Here is a 21,621-nt window from a genome sequence, read left to right as displayed (position 1 = left end):
TATATATATGTATATATATATATATATATATATATATATATATATATATATATATATATATATATATATATATATATATATAGTTATTATGGCATGTAATTATTATTACTACTAATTATATAGTTAGAAAATACTGTCAGAGGATGGGCAAAACACAAAAATAAAACATAATATGCGCATTGACACAAACGACCAAGTGCAAAAACATTAATTACAGCCGTGTTCATTCATAATTATGTGAAATAAATGACGGTAAGTTTGGTTAAAAAAACTGAAGTTCATTGACTTATGCACAACAGTAAAACAATGCTTTTGCACAACAGTAACACATTGCGAGTAGTAAAGTCTCTTACCTTTGACAGATGTTGTAAATCCGCTGAATAAAACAAAAGAAGCAGATCGCGGATGTGTTTATTTCACTCTCCGAGTCAGAATGAAAATGGCATCTTCAAATTTCCCGCTGGTGCAAAAACACGGAAGTGCGCCACAAAGCGCTAGTGGTCGAAAGTATGCGCGCATGCTCTCTGTCACACATGCACACACACACAGAGATAGAGCCTCCGTGTCAACATACTTTTTATCTTTGGGCTTTTTATAGAAAGTAGCAAGTCTTTACAAGTCAATAGGCGCAAGTCCAAGTGAAAGTCCGAGTCATTTATGTTCAAGTCCAAGTCGAGTTGCAAGTCTTTTCATATTTTGTCAAGTCAAGTCTAAAGTCATCAAATTCATGACTCGAGTCTGACTCGAGTCCAAGTCACATGACTCGAGTCCACACCTCTGCTCTTGACTATTCTGGAGGTAATTAATAATATAATAACACTAATGCTGAAATGGTTAAGGCATTTTAGAATAACCAAAACAACGTTTTTAGGTGTTTTACAGTGTGCTCAGCCTGCTAGTTTTTCCATCCGCACACATTTTATTATCACAGGATAATCTTATAACTTAATCTATAAACTTATAACTACATCACATGACTTTTTTTAATGCACAAACTGGAAATTGGTAAAAGTGTTTTCATCGTAGTTTATGCGCAATCCTTTCTTGCCGAATAAAATGTTTATCCTACTTGGTTATGCGCATACGTTTTTATGTGCATTTTCAAAACTTATGCACATCGTGGTGCTGTTTTCAACCGTTTTTTTTCATGCATGTCCAACGTGCATAAAAATAGGTGGATGGAAACATAACTGGTGTAAATTTGCTTAAATGCTTTTTGCTTAAATGTTTTTCTCAGTTAAAGTATAAAACATTTTTAAAAACTAAACAAAACATCTTTTTCACATAACATCTAAAACAGAGATCCCCAAGGTAGGGCCTGCGGGCTAAAGTTGGCCAATTGTAAACTTTGAAATGACCACCATCCAATCCAAGAAAAAATTGAGAATGATGGAGAGAGTTGCGGCGAATACCTTTAAAATAGATCATCATTTATAAATTGAAATAACCCTTTTTGCTCGTTTTATTGCTGAGCTACAAAAAAAAAAAATCAATTATGAAATGATGAAAAAAAACTATAAAAAGATTCAATTATGAATGTTATGAATGAATGATTTTCTAAAAACGTAAATAATGTCACTCGATGGATAAAGGACTATGCAGAAGATATAGGTGAGAAAATATAGGCAAAAACCTAGTGTAACTCCATTGTTCACTATTATAAATGAGATTGTTTTTATTGTAATAAGTTAATTATAAAATGTAAAAAAAAAAAAATATGCTGCATTAGTTGATGTAAAGCAATGTTTGAGTTTTTTTTTTTTTTTTAACTATAAAATTATTAGGCAATTACCCATGGCATTGAGATTTAACTGGCCCACTAGCCTCAATCAAGTTTGGTATTTGGCCCTTTATAAGAAAAAGTTTGGGTACCCCTGATATATAAAAAAAATTGTCTTTACATCAAACTACAACATTTCTTTCCCCTCATTTTTGTCAACTATCATTATTAATACAAAAATATGCACTAACACTTTATAATAACTACACAATATGAACCATTTTTTAAGCATTAGCAAATAGTTAATTCATTATCTGTTAAGCATTTACTCTACATAAATAAACGTTAGTAAGCAGTTTATAACGGCAACTACAAATGCTCTATTCTTGACTCATAACCATATTTATAATGTGCTTATTAATTGTACTTTCAGAATTTGTGATTGATTCATTTTTCATTATTACATGATGTATTGCATTATTTACAAACCATTTGTGTTTAAAAGTAGTTGGTGGTTTTTAAGATCATTCAGAATGAGTTAGTAAATGACTAAATAACTATTGAAATTAACGTTTATATATCTTAATATTCAGGCATATAGTAATGGTCACTGTGTGTTACTCTGCGTTACTATGCATGTTAATACGTGCTTTATTAACTTAACTTAATCCAGTCTTGTGACCTAAAGTAAAGACTATTTATGCTTTATAAATCCCTTATAAATGACAATTAAAGGAATATGCAATACCTTATTTAGTAATGAAAAATACATTTTCAACAAATTATGATTGTATAATTATTAAGCAGAATTTAAATGTGGTTATAAGTCAAGAATACAGCATTTGTAACTGCTTACTTACCTTTATTAATGTAGAGTTAATGCTTAAGAGATAATGAATTAACTATTTGCTAATGCTTAAAAAATGGCTCATAGTTGGCAGTCATTATAAAGTGTTACCAAATATGCTTCTAGCTGTCTATTCATAATTATAAGAGAATTTTAATAAAAATATTCTGTATTTAGAATTGTGCACCTCTAAGAAAAGGAAAGAAACTGAAAAACAACAGGACACCTGCAAGACGATATCACCTTGAGATTACACAAGACCTTGCGATAAAAAAACCATAAACATAATTGCAATAACTCAAAAACTTGAATTTCCATAAACATATCAGTACCTTATTGTTTTTGGTTGGTGTAACAGGCTCCAAGTGTTCGCTTGAAATGCTAACAACCTTTTCAGTGTCTTGCAGAAAAACAGAGCACATTCCTCCCTGTGAAAAAGTACCAGGATTAAGTTGTTGATTTTTTTTCAGACGTCACAAGCATGTAGCAGTGACGTCTAATAATAAAAGGCTTTAAGAGCCACTTAATCAATCAATCAAAGGTTCACCAGTGTCTCAGTTGCCAAATCTAAAACTGAGCCATAAAACTGGGGTGTTTACTATTATCTGCTAGAGTCTGCAAGCAGAAACATGCGGTTTATGAATTTGCATATTCCAGTTGGCCGTCATAAAGTAATCTAAGTAGCCAAAAGAATCTGATAAATGTCCACATGAACAAGATTCAAAACTTGACTCACGGTGACACTGCGGATGATGCCGGTCTGATTGATGACGCCTCCATCAAGGAATGTGTCTTTCACACGCACCATGATGTCTGTGGTGACCCAGTCATTGGAGGCTTGGTCAATGTTGGAGCCAGGGGTGTGAGGGTTGTAACCCCCAGGAGACGGAGCGCCAGGAGTCATGGGACTATACCCTACCGGACTGGGACTTGGACTGGCCTGAAGATCAAACAAAACACAGTTCAATACTTTATTGTTAAAAAGCCATCTTTTAAGTTATTACAGCCAATAAACAAGCCTTATTGCTTCAAGCTAAACTGAAATTTCTTTCCATTTAGATTTTATTGATTTTGAAAAAAATTCTGTTCAGATTAAAAATGTGAAACTTGTACCGATAGTATAAAACATAAAAACATATGGGTAATAATAAAAACCCAACCTTCAAGAAAAACCCCAAAATGAGCTGGTATCATGTTATTTTAGTTTGAAACATGAGTTTGAAACAGTTCGTCAATGTATATTTGCCAGAAAATGTAGCTCTGGCTGTTAAAGAGCTTTAAACTACTGCTGGCCCATGGCAGTAACACAATATCTAGATGTGCTTTCAGTCTCTGCATTTGTTGCACAAATGAAATTATGGCAATAATCACTTTATAAATGTGACATTACTTGAACTGAAGAGTATGTGCAAACATATCCACATCACTATGATTTAAGTGTACTAATGCTGCTTTGTTTATTATATATTGCTAGGCCCACATGGAATCTGTGCGCGCAGAAAGATTTTTAGCCTTTAGTTGAGTCTATTTTTACCTGTGTAAATCTATTCAGTTATTAAATTAATTTCAGTAATATTATTGACTAATATGAAAATGTTCTTATGATTTTTTTACAATATTGTTTGTAAAGTAATTGGTTCTTTCTTTTAGTAGTTATTATATGAGAGACTTGCTTTGTTTACCAAATAAGTGCGTCATACTGGATGTGCATTGTAAACATTAAATAAAAGTTAAAAATGTATAATTTTTATTTAATATATTACGTTTTTAGTTACATTTCTCCCAAAATCATTTCACATAAATCTGCAGATTTTTTACAAAATTTTGCGCAGAAATAGCAAAGAATGCGTGCAGATTCTGTCTGGCTTTATATATTGCTGAGAAAAAAAATCTAGTAGTTGACAAACAACCAAAACTGTACCTGGTAAGCCATGGGTGATGGAGTGGGGTGGTAACTGGCAGGCGAGTGTGTGTTTTGGTATCCCACCGGGCTTGGCGCCACTTGGTGGTAACTCTGTGGACTTGGACTGGGCTGGTAGGAGCCCTGGGGTGAAGGTGCTGCATATGGGGAGTATTGCTCTGTGTTGTACCTATGGTGCAAAAACACACTCACTTTAATATAATCTCAATACAGAAAAAAGAAAAGTATCCGAGCATCCGAACGATCCTCACATGGCAGGAGTCCCAGGAGTCTGTGGGTTATACTGAGGGTTGACCTGCGGAGAGGGCACTTCTGGATATCCAGGTGTCTGAGGGTTGGGTGTCCCACCATAGCCTTGAGGAGACGGCGAGGGTTCGTCATCGTAGGCAAACTCATACTCGTCATCAGGCCTGAAATCAAGGGGAAAATGTGTTAAAGCAGAGGTGCATGGGACTAATTGCATTTGGACATGTTGTGCTTCTTACCGTGATGGTGTGTTTGGATTGTTGGGGTCCCACGCACCACTTTGGCCAGGTGTCCTGCTCCCATCATGAAGAGGAGTCTGTGAGCCATAGTGAGGAGTACGACTTCCTGTGAGCAATTAAAGGTGATATTAAGAAAAGTTGTTGTAGAATACGTCTAAAAGAATATATTTGAGAACTCTTACCATCATGGAGGGGTGTCTGGCTACCATACATGGGAGTACGTGAGCCAGTCCCATAAATGGGTGTCTGGGAACCATACATCGGGGTTCGTAGATGGGTGGAACTTCTTCCTTGTCTTTCTTTGCCACCACTGATTCATGGAAAGAAGAAAAACATAAAGGTGTAAAACTTCAGGATATTTAGGAGAGCAAAAGTTATACATGAAATCTACCACTAACATTTAAAAAAGTTGTCATGGTTTATAAAAAAAAGAATGTAATACTTGTTGTCACAAAATATTTCTATGCCAACAAAGACAGTAGTAATGAATGCTGAAGCAATGAAATATTACAATTTAAATGTACAATTTTAAAATATATGTAAATATTCAAATCTTAATATAAAAGTATAACAGCAATATAATTTTTTTTACTAGTTTAAATTGAATTAATATTTGACAAAATTAGCATTTTAATGTAGCATTATATTTTTAATGATATAAATTACTCTTCATAAGCATAACAGGTTTTTCCAATCTGTCAAATTCAAACATAGGAACAGCAGTGATGAATTACAGATATCAACACATCAACAATGAGACCATCTACCCAGAAATCAAAGAAAACATACAAGACAAGACAAATATAGTCTGCAAAGTAGAGAGGGTGTTGGAAGTAGAAGCAGAGAGTACTGCAGTTTTACTGGTAGCTTGAATATGAATAAACAAATGTGGATAAAGCAGAGGAAGAATACATAATATGTGTGTGTGTGTGTGTGTTTGTATGTTGAAAAACAAAGAAATGTTGCAGGCAAAGTTACTTGGCCAACTGATAACATACACAGTTGTAAGGCGCTGGCGATCCACAGAGATGGTCTGGCAGGTTGAGTGGAGCTCTACCCTAGCGGTGGATTCTGTGGCATCCTTCACCACACCAATGTAGCCTGAGGAAAGGAAGAAATATTTCAGGATTAACGGTGCTTATTTAAATACATGACATAATTAATGTATAGTGGTCTACAGAGCATTTCAGATATAATATAGTGAATAATGAATAGCATGAAACTTGGCTTTCCGTCAATTTTTTTACATTTCAAAGCTCAAAGAACACAAAAAAGGAGGTATTTTGCCACACAAAATAAGAACTAATTCTGCCTCAAATTATCCTTTACATGACTTTCCAGAAATCTACTTAGCTTTACAGCAAATTGGACGTTTCATATATTTCATAATGTCAAGTTGAGATGGAATAAATGGTTATGTAAAACGCATTAAAATTCTTAGACATTATGTGTGGCTTTCAGTTCTCAATTATGTCTTTAAAAGCTCCTAATATTTTCATTATTGCCATTAGCAGCCATTAGTACTGTTCATATCTAAATTTCATATATAGTAATAAACCTGATGCAACCTTTAACATAATATTAGGTTCCTTAAAATTGGCATAATAGGGTCAGTTTAAGCCACATTTAAAAACATTATATTCTAAAACAAAAAAAAGTCATTTGAAATGATTGAACCTTTGTATGGTCCCTGGGATATACGAACAGTCTGGCCAATGAGATCATTGTCTCGTCGTCCACGGCCTCGGCCCATGCCACCACCACCACCACCACCTCCACCTCTTTGCGGCTGACCTACAGAAAAAATAAAAAAACAACAACGATCAATTTATAATTTTAAAATAGCTTTTTTGTCAATGCTTAGATCCAAAAGCTCAAATTAGATAGATTCCACAACTTAATGTTTCTAGAGAAACGCATTACGAAGATGAAGCGCGGCTGCGGGTGGAAAACAGTGTTTAATGCATCGCTCGTCACTTCAGGAGGAGACGTGAATTAATTTAGCTAAACTGCGACATTCTCATCTTGCGGAAATATTACCAACGATCCATTAGGTAATGTTTTCCCCTATCTCTCTCTCTCTGTTGGTAAAGCGCTGTCAACAAATATTTTTCCTCCATATCTCATAATGCACAGCGCATCGGCCTACGGCAGCTGAATTAGTCCAAAACGCGCAGAAAATTTTACGGTTGGACCTGTTTTAGTACGGATCATATTTTCACCACAAACGAACCGCTCCAGGGTTTGTTTGAAAGCGTACCGAGACCTACTTGAAGAGGTGGTTATTTGGTCCGCTTTTGGTGCTCACTCGAGTACGATTGCTGCATTCTCACCTGCCCAAACGAACCGCACCAAAAGAGGAAACGAACTCTAGTGCGATTCAATCGAACTAAATAAGGCAGGTGTGAAAGCACCCTAAGTTCTAGAAACCAGACACCTAATTTTATTTAAACTACATTTTCATTGTCAAAACATGGGAAACAAGTCAAACATATTAACATTTCAGAAATGAAAAATATTTATCCATTCATCGGAGGACACAGTGTAGCTGATAATTCACGAGCAGTAAAAACAATATCATCAATAAAACTATATCTAAATATTCTGACCTATTTTTTTAATAAGAGTTTTAATAAGAGTTTTTAATGTATCATTCAGATTAGGGCTGCACGATATATCGGCGGCCATATCGTTATCGGCCGATACATGCTATTTTAAGATTATCGTTATCAATCTATGTCTAAATTAGGCCGCTATCTTTAGGCTGATAAATGCCTCCTCGCATGTGTAAACATAACAGCAGCCATGCACACATGCTAAACAACTTGTTGGGTTGTTTGTAATCTAATGATTTTTTTGTTATTATCAACGCGTTGCTTGTCATGTGTTGAGGATGTACGATTGTATTGAGTTTGAATACAATGGAATATTCATAATGATTATAATAAGCACGCATGAGGCTTTTTTTAAGAACATTTGAGCTGGTTTCAGTCCTTAGCTCTTTCGTTTTCATTTTATTTAAAAAATATTTAACTTGCTTGCTGATTAAATCCCATTTTGTTATTTAACCTATTATTTCATGCAACAGTCAAGTTGCCTGTTAATTTGCTACAAAGAAAAGGAAATAATACATTTTTTGGAATGCTGATGAATGTAAAATCGTGAATATAGGTCTATATAATCAATATATAAAATATAAACAGTATATAAACATCTGTATAAATATATAACATTTTGAAATATTTATAATTATTGGCCTATATATTTATATATATCGGCTAACAGTATACCAAGTCTGAAGAGTTATTGGTTATCAGTATTGGCCCAAAAAATCCATATCGGTGCATCCCTAATTCAGATGATCATACTTACAGCTAAAACAATTTATATATTATCTTATTACCATGTGAAAAAGTAACCAGTTTCCATGATAATCACATGAAAAACAGTAGCCTAAAAACTTTCAAAAGAAATAAAAATGCTGTAGTGTAATAGCACAACAATGATTGAATGCCATTACTCCTTTAATACAAATCTACATAATATCTGACCCTAGACCTCAAAATTCAAATCTTAAATTGCACAGGTATATTTGTAAGAACAGACAGCAATATATTGTACAAGTAAGCAGTACATTCCATTTAGCAAATTTCTGACTGTAAGCAAACCAAAACCTAATTTCTATTTTTTAACATGCATTGCTAAGAACTTAATTTGGACAATGTCTAAAGGAATTGTTAAGGGAAAAATAAAACATCAGTAATAGTTATCATTTAATTGTGTGTTTAAATACTTAAAATACTTCTGCAGGACTTAATCTTCCCCAAAGCCAGATCTTCCAACACTGTTTCACAACTCTTAATTACATAAAGACACTTACCACCTCCTCCAGGGTGCATTGGGCTGCTGATGCGTGGGCTCATGGGAGCAAAGCCACCCACTGTAAAATTGGTCACATCTCTGGGCTTTGAAAACAGAGGAGGACTGTTTAATGACTGCAAAGTTATGAAAAGCATTTGTGTCCAACGTTGTAACAAGACAGACATACCTTAGAGCCACCTGCCAGTACAAGGTGACGTGCTTTACAAACAAACATGCCTCCGTTTTCAACCAGCTTCTTGCAGTGAAGAAAAGCAAAGCCTCTGAAGATGTGGCGAATTTCACCTTCACGGCCCTAAAAAAACGAAAAATCACACAGAGGAAACTTAATGTTAACCCAATGCAGTTTTGTTTTGCAATAACTGTCAAACGCAGGATCCAATTAATTACCGAATGAGGTCCATCAATGACTTTCACAATATCCTTAACATGGATGTTGTTTTGCTCAGAGTCGAGAGCGACAGCAAACCGGTTGTCCTTCCGCCTGTTCACTGCCTGGTGCCGTACTGTTAAAACTTTCCCATGCATGTTCAGAACCTAAAACAAGTCATTGTGGGGGAAAAAAAATCTGAGTTAGTAGAAAATATAAACCAACTGAAAACTGCAGTAAAAAAGTCCTATGTTTCAATCAATGACATGAACAACTTTTTTTATTGTTTAAAAAAAATTAAAATAAAAAGATTGTAGTCTATACTGAATGTTTTTATAGTTTATTGTGCTTATTTAAATACATTAATATTCAAAAGTCTGAGATCAGTATAAACTGGATAGTTTTATTAAGTTAAGAATGAATAACACATATACAGCCTTTCTTAATTATAGTTCAATAATTATTAATACATTATTATAATCCCAAGTTTTGCTTGTTAAGATAATTTTTTAGTTATTGCATTAAGTTAAGGAACTAACAGCTAACAACTTTATTTTTCTTAACATAAACAAAGAATAAATAAATACTGTAATCTGTTGTATATGAAGGGTTCAGATGCAAAAACCTCTAAGTGCCAACAGAAACGTTCTTTCAAATAAACAAATGACTCCTATATTTGTGTTCATTAATTTCACATTAAAGGCAATAAAAATAACATTAATTGACATAAAAAATTACCCAACTTACACATAGTAGCCTGAGAAAAATGCTTTTTTAACTAAATGTAACCTCATTGTAAAGAGCTACCAGATTTTCAATAAGTGCTGTAACTAAACATGACTTTTCAGCAGTCCTAAGTAGGATTAAATTCTATTAACAAATAATAAAATATATACTTTAAAATGTTAAATATTTTACATGACTGTTTTTCCTTTTTTTCGGATCAAATAAATGTAGGTGAATATACACAACAAAACAGCAGTGATTTTGTACACTGTATTTAGTTATTTATCAAAATATAAAAAATAGGTATTGGAGGCAGAAATTATTCTTGAAGGCAAACAGAATGGGTTGAACTCTAAAATTAGTAGTTCATGTTGAAACTTCATACAACAGATCTTTGTTTGTCAAGCCCTTATTCATGATATTGTTCACAGATGGATTTGAAGATTTGACATGTACCCGCAATACAAACTGTATAAAACAATACAAAGCGACAATGTGACTAAAATACAGCCCTGGGGCACTTCTAGGGCAGGCTCAAAGTAACCTGACTAACCTTAAAAGGACTATAGAGGAAAAAAAAAGTGATATTGTAGTAAAAAAAAAAAGACACCCAGCAAGTGCATACTATTAGATGTACTTTTAAACAGGTCACTTTCACGGGGCGTTTACCTGAAAGGTCTCTCTCTCCAGCCTGACAATGACACCTACAGTTTGAGGGTCTAACTGTACCAGCTCCCCCCACTCATGCTGGCCTCCAGCATCCACACCTGAAGCCGTCTCAGAGCACAGCTGCAGGTCCCGGGGCAAAACTTTCAACTGCAACAGAAGCACAACATTTCAGACAAAAAAAAAAACGATGTTGCTTTTTCTGTATGTGGTTTTCCATAGTTTAATAGTGAAACCTACCTCGTGCATGGTGAGGTCAGAGAACAGAATGACAAAGTTCTCCTCCACGCGAACTATGAGGCCTGTATCCCCTTCATAACGCCCCGCGATGACCTTCACATGGTCACCCATACGAAAATACTTCCGCAACTCATGAGCTGGAAACTCAAGAGGATCCTTAAAGAAGTCAGGACAGTAAGCAGATAATCAGTGTAAAAAGGATTCATTATGCAGAATGAGATTTTCAGGATGTTTAAACACATTTCACGGTAGGTTAATAGGATCAGGTGAACATGATTGACTTCTCATTCACACTGCAGCTTGTGCCGATTTCTTCACCTTGAGGTCCTCGTGCTTGGGCATGATGGTGATTTTGTTGCCATCCACACTCAGGATTTTGCCCTGAAGGTTGATCAACTCCCCTTCACACACCTCCACATTATCTCCCGCCTGGAGATTGTGTTCTCGCTCCTTACCTGCCAAAAAAAAAAAAAGAAAGATAGCTGTTTAATTCACAAAGATTGCTCAATAAATAGTTGGATGGTGTTCAAATTTCAAATAATCCTGGGAAGATTGTATTTATGAGTTAATTGTGACATCTGATGTTTTCAAGCAGTAAAGTACCTTCTCTAAAAAATGTCTTAGTAGTTTTACTAAAAAAACAAAATGTTCCTTTTTATGTTTATCAAATATTTAAGGTGATGTTATTTGTTATGTTTTATGACCTGTGCATGTGTAAGGAGAATGTGTGTGCTAGTGTGGGCTTTTTGAGGGTATATAAAGACCCCTGTCTGTTATTGCGGGAGTTACAAATAGAAGAAATAAAGAGTGTTAAAAATAGGAAGAACTGTTGTGGTGATTTGATATTAAAAATTTAACGTTTATATTTGCAATCATTACTGTACACAATTTTATAGATGCCACATATAGGGTTGTAGTGTAAAAGACCAACTACATTATAATTTACGGTCAAAACAGACACTGCATCCATTGCACTGGACATGAATTCTCACAGACACACCATCATTCATGTACTTTCAACACATAAATATTTATATGACTTGAATGTAGCATTAAACATTCTGTGTGGGTGTTGTTTCTAGGGTATAAATGTAAATATATTTGCAGGGTTTCTGCAGGTTTCAGTCTTAAATTAAAGACATTTTTAAGACCATTATGAATGTAATTTTAGACTTATACAGGCCTTTTTTATATTATATTATAATTAGTTATTTCTTAGCCACATATTTGAATAAACTGTCAAAACAAGCAAACCCTATACATATTTTTAAACACAACCCATCTTAAAAAGAAATTTAAAAAATCTTAAAAATGCAAGCACAACCAGTCTGTCCAGGTTAGTGTCCACACCATATATGGACTTTAAATACAGAGAACTTTAAAACAAATATTACTGTAAATGACGATAATTAAATCATATACTGTAGGTAAATAAAGACAGATTTACAAAAAAAGTTTAAAAGTTCTATTGACATTTTCTATTGAGTTATATTGACATAGTTCTATTGATAATTTTGGTAACTGGATGCGTGTTGGCCCGATTGGGTAGCTTGACGTGGACAGGAAAATTAAGACTCATTTAAAATTAATTAAGACAGAATTTGAGACTTTTTGTGCCCTAAATTTTTTTGTTTTTGAAATGTAAGACATTTTATAACTTTTTAAGACCCCGCGAATACCCTGATTTGGAAAAAGGTATTTTGGATACAACAGCACTAAAAACTACAGATTATATTGAAGAGTGTTTTACTGGCAAGTTTTTTTACTGGCAAGTACAAACCATAGTTTGTACAGTAAATAAATTAAATCTAATTAATAATTTAAAAATTATATTTGCTAGCCTACTAAGAAAGCTGTATATTTAAATACTGTATGTCACATGTAATTGTTTTTTTTTTTATATATAGATGTCTTCACCTGTTGTTTCTGTGACTACTTCAAGGTCAATGCCCTCTGGCTGGTCTTCAAACTTCTCCAGCTCGGACAGAGTGGGCTTCACCCCTTCTGTGATCTATGCAAACAAACAGGAGTTGAAAAAGTGAACCAATAAGGAGCAATAAGATAGAACTAGAAAGCGCTCCAAGGGCTCTTACCACAGCAGACATGGCAAAGCTTTTGAACAGGAAACCCTTTCTGCTGTAGCGGTTCGCTTCAAATATCATGAAATCACCATCATGGCTGACCTCACCACCAAGAGACCTGTGGGAAATAAAATAAAATAAAAATAAAAAAAGAGAGATGCATGTGTGTCAGTACACATAATGCATTTAAGCGGGTTTGATTATGAGGCTTACAATCACATCACCTGATCTTTTCAGCATCAAAAAGCCTCTGTGGGGGCCTCTTGAACTTCTTTCTCTTTGCAAACCAGTCTTTCTGTAAGATGAACAATAAAGCTGGAGTCAGATCACTAAAAGATTAATATAGAAGATGTAAATAAAAGATGTATATAGACTATCTTTTTAAGGTGAATTTATTTGGTTACAAATGCACTATAACCAAACTATATTATTGTAAAAGCAGTTCATTTTAATATATTTTACCATGTAATTTATTACTCAAATAACAAAGCTGAATTTTCAGGATCATTAAGGCTGGTTTACACTCAATATAACATCTGTAATTCACTAGGGTATGGGCGGCAAATGTGATATCATCGTGGTGTTTGCAGATGTTCACTTTGGGTGCGCTCTGCATAATTATAGCTGACAGAGTGAAACACCTTTTTTGTAACTTGTAATCTGAAGATGCCGGACTTGGAGCCAAGTCTGGCCAATCTAGGTGAATGTGCATGTGTAACACTTTTAGAAAACCAAAAATCACTGTCTGATGTGTAAGCTTAGAGTTAAACCAATGCATATATTTTGTGCACTGGTTGTCAATAGCTTATTATTTTTTACCACATAAAGGATTTGCCTTAAGTATGCAGTCAGCTTGTCTATATATGCAGCTCAAGTTACTCACTTCCTCATCTGTACTAAAAGCAAACATTTTCCAAGAGTCCACCAAAATTATCCACAACTGATTAGTTTCATATATAGTTAAATTAATTCATTTTGCAACTCCACTCACTGACTTCTTCTTTACTACTGTTTCATCAGGACAGATACTACAAGTCACCCCCTATTGTTGCAAATATTAGTACAACAGCTAACACATCAAGCATAAAAGCCTTCACAACTTGCAGCTGTGAGCAAGTAGGTATGGCTGCAGCCTAGAGAGACCTCTAAGTGGAGGGGACTTATGCCACTAGTAAAATCAATGAAAACTCCAGAAGGTTTGTACAGCATTACTGGAGCTCAAGTCCCACCCACTTGGAGCTGGCTCCGACCTCCATTGTATACCCTTCTTGCTGTGCACTCGCATTTAGTTGAGGCTCACACTGCAGATCCAGGTGAAAGTGTAAATCAGCCTATAAATCTCCTATCTTCAGTGATCCTTAAGAAATCATTCTAATATGCTGATTTGACATGAGGTAAGATTTTTGACCTTTTTTAAAATATTAAGATATATTGTGCTGTTTTTGTAAAAATTGAGAACCTTACCATACTCATCCTTGCTTTGATACGATCCAGGTCAATACGAGGAATCATTTTCAACGAAATCGTGTTCTGACTAGGTTCAACATAGTCCACCTGAAAAAGATAAATAAAAAAACACAGATCAAAGGTTTATCACAGACATAAGCAGAGCTGTATGACTAACAAACCTAATAATTATTTCCAGAACACATTATAGTATCAACAACAGGGACTCCTTTCCAGATACATCATCTATATGTCCAAGTACTCACCTGGGCAATGTCATCTTTATAAAGGCCTCTCTTGAGACGAACCCAAGACTTGGGTTTAAGGTTAGTCACTTCCTTAACCACTTTCAGCACATCTGTCATCTCTTTAATGGGCACCATCTGCTGGTTCCAGAAGCCCATGCGCAGGTTTCCCACACCCTCAATGGCAGCCTTGACATGGGTCTGCTTGTACGCCTCCACATAGATATAACCTTTGACATGTTCAGGGGCAACTACTGATTTGATTTGAAGTGGCTGTACAAAGAAACAAAGCACAAAGTTAATCCTCTCCACTCTGTAGCACTCCTTTAATATCTATCGTAGGCATGGGTCAGTATAAGATTGTGACGGTATGATAACCTTGGATAAAAATATCACGATTTCACGGTATTGTGATTACTGCTCTAAAATCACGGTTCATACACATTTTTACTACTAAAATTCCATGACTTTTCCAGAACTTTCAAGTACATTTTCATGACGTAATGTTTCATGTATGAGGCCCCAGTTAACTACACAAAATGGGGAGTTAATCTCCTATCCTTATTAAGCTCCGATGAAGATTGTACAGTTTGTGTCTTATATACCAATGGCTGAGATTGTGTGAATCGGATATTCACCAACCATGGCACTTAAACTTTCTTGACAAACTAAATGGGTCTAAAGAAGAGAGAGGAACTATGAAAAACGTACCGTGTCAGTGCACTGATAAGCAACGAATTTTCGCATCAAGGAAATTGCAGTTGCTCTCTCCTCTCCAATCTGCAAATAAAGACAAAAAACAGATTAATTAAACCTTGCACATACTGTAACCTCATTAAGTCACCCATTAACCCCATTAATCATAAGGATATCCAGAACTAACCTTACACTTAACAGTCCACAAATTAGGATCCCTGAAAAAAACGGGGGGGAAAAACTATTGAACACAAGTCCACTTAATTCAGCATGTCTAATGATCAACAAATAAGATTTTCTTCATACTTGACCCCAGGAAGCAATTGTTGCTGTGTGATGTCATCAGAAAGATCCTCAGACCCACCATAGAAGCTGAGAGAAAAGACAGAGCAAAAAGATTTAGTAATCAGCACCAGAATAGTGGCTGAAGGTCTGGACACTTTGTCTGCTTTGAATGGTGAAGGACTTTACTTTATGCTTTTTGACTGACAGGTTGACCAACCAATCGCATTTTGTTTAAGTGTGTGGAAACAGCCCAGCCATCACACAATCACGCATCATTCATTCACAAACATCTTTGAAACTTTTACAACATCATCAATATCTTTAATGATCTGTCAACAATACAGGTATGTAATAGTAATGCATGAATGTAGTATGTAGGCTTCATTCAGAGATTTATTCATTACTTTGATGATGCATTTCTACATAAATGTCATTTAGACTGAGATGACTGGAAGTGAAAGTTTTTTTTTTGTTCTAGAAAAGCGAATTTCTTTGCTGTATTTGTAATAATCCATGTTTCTTGGGCGGAGCTTGGCTTGACATTTGAAGCTAATACTACCAGCAGAGAGGCCAATGCAGTAAACCAGCATTCCTTTAATTCCAACACATGTGATTGCCAACTTTCATGACAGATGACAGATGGTAGATTTGAGAGCAGTTGAACTTACTGTTCGCCTCCTGAAGACTTGGCATATTTCCTCATGTAATACTCCCCCAGAGCTTCCTCACGAGAATCTCTAAAAAGATAAAAAACAGGTAATTAAAATGACGTTATTTTCAGGAATGTGAAAGTGTGTGATTAGTGCAGTACTCGCACCTCCAGAGATTCTGCAACCTCCTTGAACCCGAGTGATCCTCATCCAGAACTACATGGTCAAGGTTGGACACTAAAATAAGAAAACAGAATAAACAATTACTATATGGCAAGAAGAACAAGAAGTTATATTGCAACTAGACAAAAAAAGTCCATAATAATAATAAATAATAATAGCTGTATTTATATCCAGTGCAATAATCTGTTAATAATTTAACTAATGAGGTAGTGCCACACACTAAATCTGCATGTGCAAAATTTTTTAGCACATCGAGTCTATTTATTTACTTATGTAAATATGCGTAAACTTATATTTATTCAGTTTTATTTTTATTTGATATTTTATATGAGAAACTTGCTTTGTTTACCAAATAAGTGGGTCTAACCACTATAAGTGGGCATTGTAAATTAAATAATAGATTAAAATGTGTTATGTTTCTCCCAAAATTATCCCACATTAATCCGTTTTTTTTTTTTTTTTTTTAAACAAAATTTTGTGCAGAAATAGAAAAAAACATATGCACATTCTGTTTGGCCCTATAAAAGACTCAAGCTAAATGATAAACATAATTCAAATAAAATTTCTGTAGAACTGTGAAATGTTACGTACATCTGGATGTATGCAACAGAATATATCCACACATAATTAAGAAATAATTATTGTTTAGAAACAAAATTATAATGCTTTTTTATAATCTTAAAAAAAAACGATATACAGTTAAAGGTAAAATTATTAGCCCACCTGTGAATTTCCAAATAAATATTATATTAAATATTATTTAAATATTTTTATTATATATAAATATTTATATATATGAAAATACATATTTTAATTATTTACCATTATGAACAGCAACTATAGTTCCAGGTGGGATTAAATGGGTTAATGGAACAAGAAAACTTTCACAGTATTTCCCATAATATTTTTTTTCTTCTGCAGAAAGCCTACTTTCTTTTAGTTTGGCTGGATAAATAAATGTTTTTCGATATTATTATTACCTTTAAAATATATATTTTTTTCAATTGGCTACAGACCAAGCCAATGTTGTCCAATGAATTGCCTAATTAAGGGCTAATAATTTTGTCTTTAAATTCATACATGTATTTTTAAAAACCAAAGCAGAGCAAGTAAACACAGCTTCAGATCACATAGTTTGACAAAAAAACAAATATCCATGCACTCCAGAAGATTTAAGCACATACCTTCAGCCTCTTCTGCTCAGATCCAGCGTTGAGGAAGGAAGAAAGGCAGGGAGGGAGGAACATGTGCCAAAATACAATGTCATGAGCACACATCAATTTCAGGCACAGACAGAACCAGGTAAACAGAAATAAAAAGAAAAATCAACACTGATGGGCAGGCTGACAACACTTTTGACATTTTAAAAATGGAAACTACATGAAAATGATGTCATGTCACTGTTAGCTGATGCAATACAATAAACACATTTGAACACTATCAACAGAAGGAATTGGGTTTTCCGTTGTGTTCGAAGGAGCATTTTCAGGCAAATGACCATAGAGTTAGTTCCTTTTCAGAACTCAGTCAGTCCCCACTAATCACTCCCCTATTCTGTGAGTGTTGTATTTTAAAAGCCTTTTCTTAACTTTTTAAATTATGCAAAAGCAAAAAAAGTGCCATTTCAAACTGTATTTGCCATCCATGCTCCTTGTAAGCAAATTGAACATCAATGGTCTTAAACATCACAAACATGTTAGAGGGGTGCAGATCATGGGAATGAATTTTACCGAATGTGAAACAATGAATTGAGTAGGGTTGTAACGATATGAAATTTTCACAGTATGATAATAATCTTGCATAATGATTATGCTAAATATAAAACAAAATTTTCTATCAGCAACAATGACTAATCAAAAAAATAACTTGTTTTTTTTTTTTGGAGTGAATAAATCCTTTGTTATTCTAAATTTAAAAAAATGCATTCATTAAAATAAATGTCCAAAATAAAGCTATACACCTCTTAATTCTCAAGAGGTGTTTATTATATTAATTATGTAACAGTCAATCAATGCTTTGATATTCACAGACACGTATTATATCTACATTTAGGCCTGTCATAAAATCTATTTTTTGTAAGATATATTTTACCAAAATATATTGTGAAGAACGATATTTTTGTCATTTTAAGACCATTTTATGAAACGTTATGAATTATATTGATTCTTAAGAATATTTAATTGAATTATTGATAATTAGATATATTGATTATTGTGACAGGCCTACATTTAATTTATTCACCCATGATCATCTTATGTGACATCATTATTAAACTGTAACTTAATGTTCACTTCTGCAACAGGATTCATCCTGACATTCTTTTTTTTTGGGGAAAAATATGAAGCCCACACTAAAAGTCTGCACCTGCTATTTTCCAATTGGACATGTAAGCAATGAGGGAGAAAGAAGCCGCGGAGCAGCAGAAAGATGCTTATGCTCAGCTATTTTGATTTAAAACTGCAGATTTGAAAATCATAATAGCATGAAAATCATACACGTTCAAACTGTGATAAACTGTCATACTGTTATAGCGTTACAACCCTACACTTGAGAATTAATCAGTTCAATTAGACAGAAAGAAAACAGAGAGCAAGAAATCTGGAGTGGGTTTACCGTTAACTGAAGGAGGCATGCACAAGAAATAAAGAACCAATGAGCGCAAGAAATACATACAAAATCACGTCATACAGCATATTTCATGTACAGTAATTCATTTTAAATGCCTCCGTGCCATCAATTTTAGAATATGTTATAACTATAAAATAGATAGCACATACTGATTTCTCCAATTCCCTAGGCTTATTTTAATGGATGTATATATAGAGGGCATCATAACATCAGTTATAATATCAGTAAAAAACAAACAAAAATATATACATTTCAACAATACACGCAGAAATAATCTATTTTTAAATCAATTTCTTACCTTTTTCTAAGATGTCTTCAGCACCATCCTCCCATGGATCTTCATCTTCATACTCATCATCAACATCTAATCAAGCAAGGAACAAAATGCGTATTTTTCAAATATACAATAACAATGAAACAAAAATCTCAAGCTGAAGATGTTATAAACAAGTCCAATAAGAGGTCATTTTAAGAAATTCACAAAATAGAAGCGTTTTTTTTTTTTTTTCTAACCGGCTTCATCCAAGATGAAGCCACCATGCCGAGCTTTCTTCCGAGGTCGGTCGTCATCCTCCTCTTCCTCTTCATCATATTCCTCCTCATCTTCCAAATCCTCTCCCTCTTCCTCAGCCTTGTCACTGCCGGCTACACTTCCCTGTTCTTCCTCTTCCTTCAAGAGATTAATAATTAATAAGTTGTGCACGTTTACAATTCTACATGTTTGTTTTTCTTTTCATTTTAATCTTTAATCTTTGATAATAAACTGTAATCAACACTAAAAAAAACGGACCACGATAGGTCCATTTCATGGCAACCTTGACAATCCATTTCATTCGAACCTTGAGCCTCTTGGCACTTATAGAAAAACATCAGCTTTAAAATGGACAGGAATCTGGCAAAGAAAGATCATTTAGCAACAAACTATCCACAGACTAATTTGAAGAACAAATAAGTGAATAGTCCAGGAACAGGTAACTATCCAAAACACTGACTACACATTAGAAAATAGATTTAAAAAATGCACAAACACATAACCAAAGATGCTTTTTTTTTTCTTTTCAAAAATGACTCAATAAATCAATCGGTGAAATAGGTACATTTTAAATCATTAAAAAAAACTAATTTATTCTTCATGAATTACAATGTGTTCTGTTTGACTATATTTAGAAAAAACAAAATCTTTACTAAACAGTATATAAATTTATATATATATATATATATATATATATATATATATATATATATATATATATATATATATATATATATATATATATATATATATATATAAAATAAAGCTTTACATATACTGGATTAGTATTTTTGAGACCTTCTCTGAGGCATTTGGGGAGATAGTAGAGCCATCCCCATTTCTCGCGTTGTTCAAGGTGGCCCCTGGGGACGCTCCTCTCAACACAAGACAAATTAAAATGTTAGCCTTTGGTTCTCTTCTGGCTAGAAGACTGATATTGCTTAAAGGGAAAGACCCTATTCCACCAACACAATCACTGGGTAAGAAAAGTGGTGTCTCATCTTAAGTTGAAGACAATAAGACGTACTATTAAAGAGTCTGTTGAGACATTTCATAAGGTCTGGCAACCTTTTTTAACTCTTGTGATGGAAATGGACGCACACAACATGACAATATGAGAAAAAAGGAACTCCTGTCATATTTTCATGTAATGTTTTCATCTTTTATTTTCTCTATGGACATTTGATTTGATTATATATTGTTCCTAGACCTGGTGTTCTAGGAAAGGGTGTTTTTTTTCTGTATAACGTGAAAAACAAATAAAAAAACATTGGGAAAAAAAAAACCTAATATTTTTAGGTATCAGAGTGAAGCCCCTCCAAATATATTTAAACATTATTTTAAAATGGAATAAATTATGTTGAGACTAGCAGCTCTGTTTCTTTGCAACTGTAATGCATAATTAAATTGGATAATGCAATATTTAATTATAATCCAGATCAAAAATTTTAAGTCATTTATTTCACTTAAAGCAAAGCTGAACATTTAGCAGACATTATAAAGTTTTACATATTTTTAAAGTGAAATTTATTTTAAAAATGTATTTTAAAAATGTCCAAATCATTAAATATTATTTATTATATTTTAACAGTTACAGTTCAGAGCTAATATCTGCATGAAACATCGGTAATGCCTAATGACCATGGCAAATGTAAGTTAAGACAGAATACTGTAGAGTCAGACGCTTCGGTTTCCTTTGTATATTAAATCACTTTCCTAAATATACTCCAGTCATCGAAATGAATATGTGAGTGAATATGGTTTCAGCTGCGATATACATGTATATTTATTATATATTTATCTGATACATGGTCAGTATTGTTAACACAGTGTCTCTCACCTCATTCTCCTCCACCTCTTCAGCCTCGCTGCTCCTCTCACTCTGATTATCAGAGAAATCACTGTCCTCGCTGTCTGACATCTCTTTGTTTTTTCTTTTTCTGTTTTCCAGACGGAAACACTGCCGTGAGAATCACATCAAACACAAGCAAAACACTATTAATACAACACAACGCATAAAG

At 34.0% G+C, this 21,621-nt stretch overlaps 2 protein-coding genes across 5 annotated transcripts in view; both read right to left on the bottom strand.

The window, feature by feature from the left end:
- LOC147833651 (uncharacterized) overlaps nucleotides 1–21,621 on the bottom strand; it is a 734,785-nt gene that overhangs the window by 389,736 nt on the left and 323,428 nt on the right. The gene's annotated exons all lie outside the window — the stretch shown is intronic.
- supt5h (SPT5 homolog, DSIF elongation factor subunit) overlaps nucleotides 1–21,621 on the bottom strand; it is a 30,646-nt gene that overhangs the window by 6,079 nt on the left and 2,946 nt on the right. Inside the window, 28 exon segments of one of the 4 annotated variants that reach the window (NM_131673.3) lie at nucleotides 2,900–2,995; nucleotides 3,304–3,507; nucleotides 4,489–4,657; nucleotides 4,740–4,898; nucleotides 4,974–5,079; nucleotides 5,156–5,283; nucleotides 5,972–6,074; nucleotides 6,651–6,767; nucleotides 8,854–8,938; nucleotides 9,022–9,147; nucleotides 9,243–9,389; nucleotides 10,618–10,764; nucleotides 10,855–11,010; nucleotides 11,173–11,309; nucleotides 12,772–12,865; nucleotides 12,948–13,053; nucleotides 13,160–13,230; nucleotides 14,400–14,489; nucleotides 14,648–14,899; nucleotides 15,338–15,406; nucleotides 15,510–15,540; nucleotides 15,629–15,694; nucleotides 16,276–16,344; nucleotides 16,425–16,494; nucleotides 17,625–17,636; nucleotides 19,367–19,432; nucleotides 19,582–19,738; nucleotides 21,441–21,560. In NM_131673.3, coding sequence (NP_571748.3) covers nucleotides 2,900–2,995; nucleotides 3,304–3,507; nucleotides 4,489–4,657; nucleotides 4,740–4,898; nucleotides 4,974–5,079; nucleotides 5,156–5,283; nucleotides 5,972–6,074; nucleotides 6,651–6,767; nucleotides 8,854–8,938; nucleotides 9,022–9,147; nucleotides 9,243–9,389; nucleotides 10,618–10,764; nucleotides 10,855–11,010; nucleotides 11,173–11,309; nucleotides 12,772–12,865; nucleotides 12,948–13,053; nucleotides 13,160–13,230; nucleotides 14,400–14,489; nucleotides 14,648–14,899; nucleotides 15,338–15,406; nucleotides 15,510–15,540; nucleotides 15,629–15,694; nucleotides 16,276–16,344; nucleotides 16,425–16,494; nucleotides 17,625–17,636; nucleotides 19,367–19,432; nucleotides 19,582–19,738; nucleotides 21,441–21,521 — 3,114 coding nt within the window. In that variant the 5' untranslated portion in view covers nucleotides 21,522–21,560. 4 annotated transcript variants of the gene reach the window in all.

The sequence above is a fragment of the Danio rerio genome, chromosome 15, assembly GCF_052040795.2.
Source record: "Danio rerio strain M-AB ecotype USA chromosome 15, GRCz13ab, whole genome shotgun sequence".
NCBI classification, from domain to species: Eukaryota; Metazoa; Chordata; class Actinopteri; order Cypriniformes; family Danionidae; genus Danio; species Danio rerio.
Note: the sequence above shows the minus strand (reverse complement) of the source record. Positions and strands in the feature narration are given on the sequence as shown.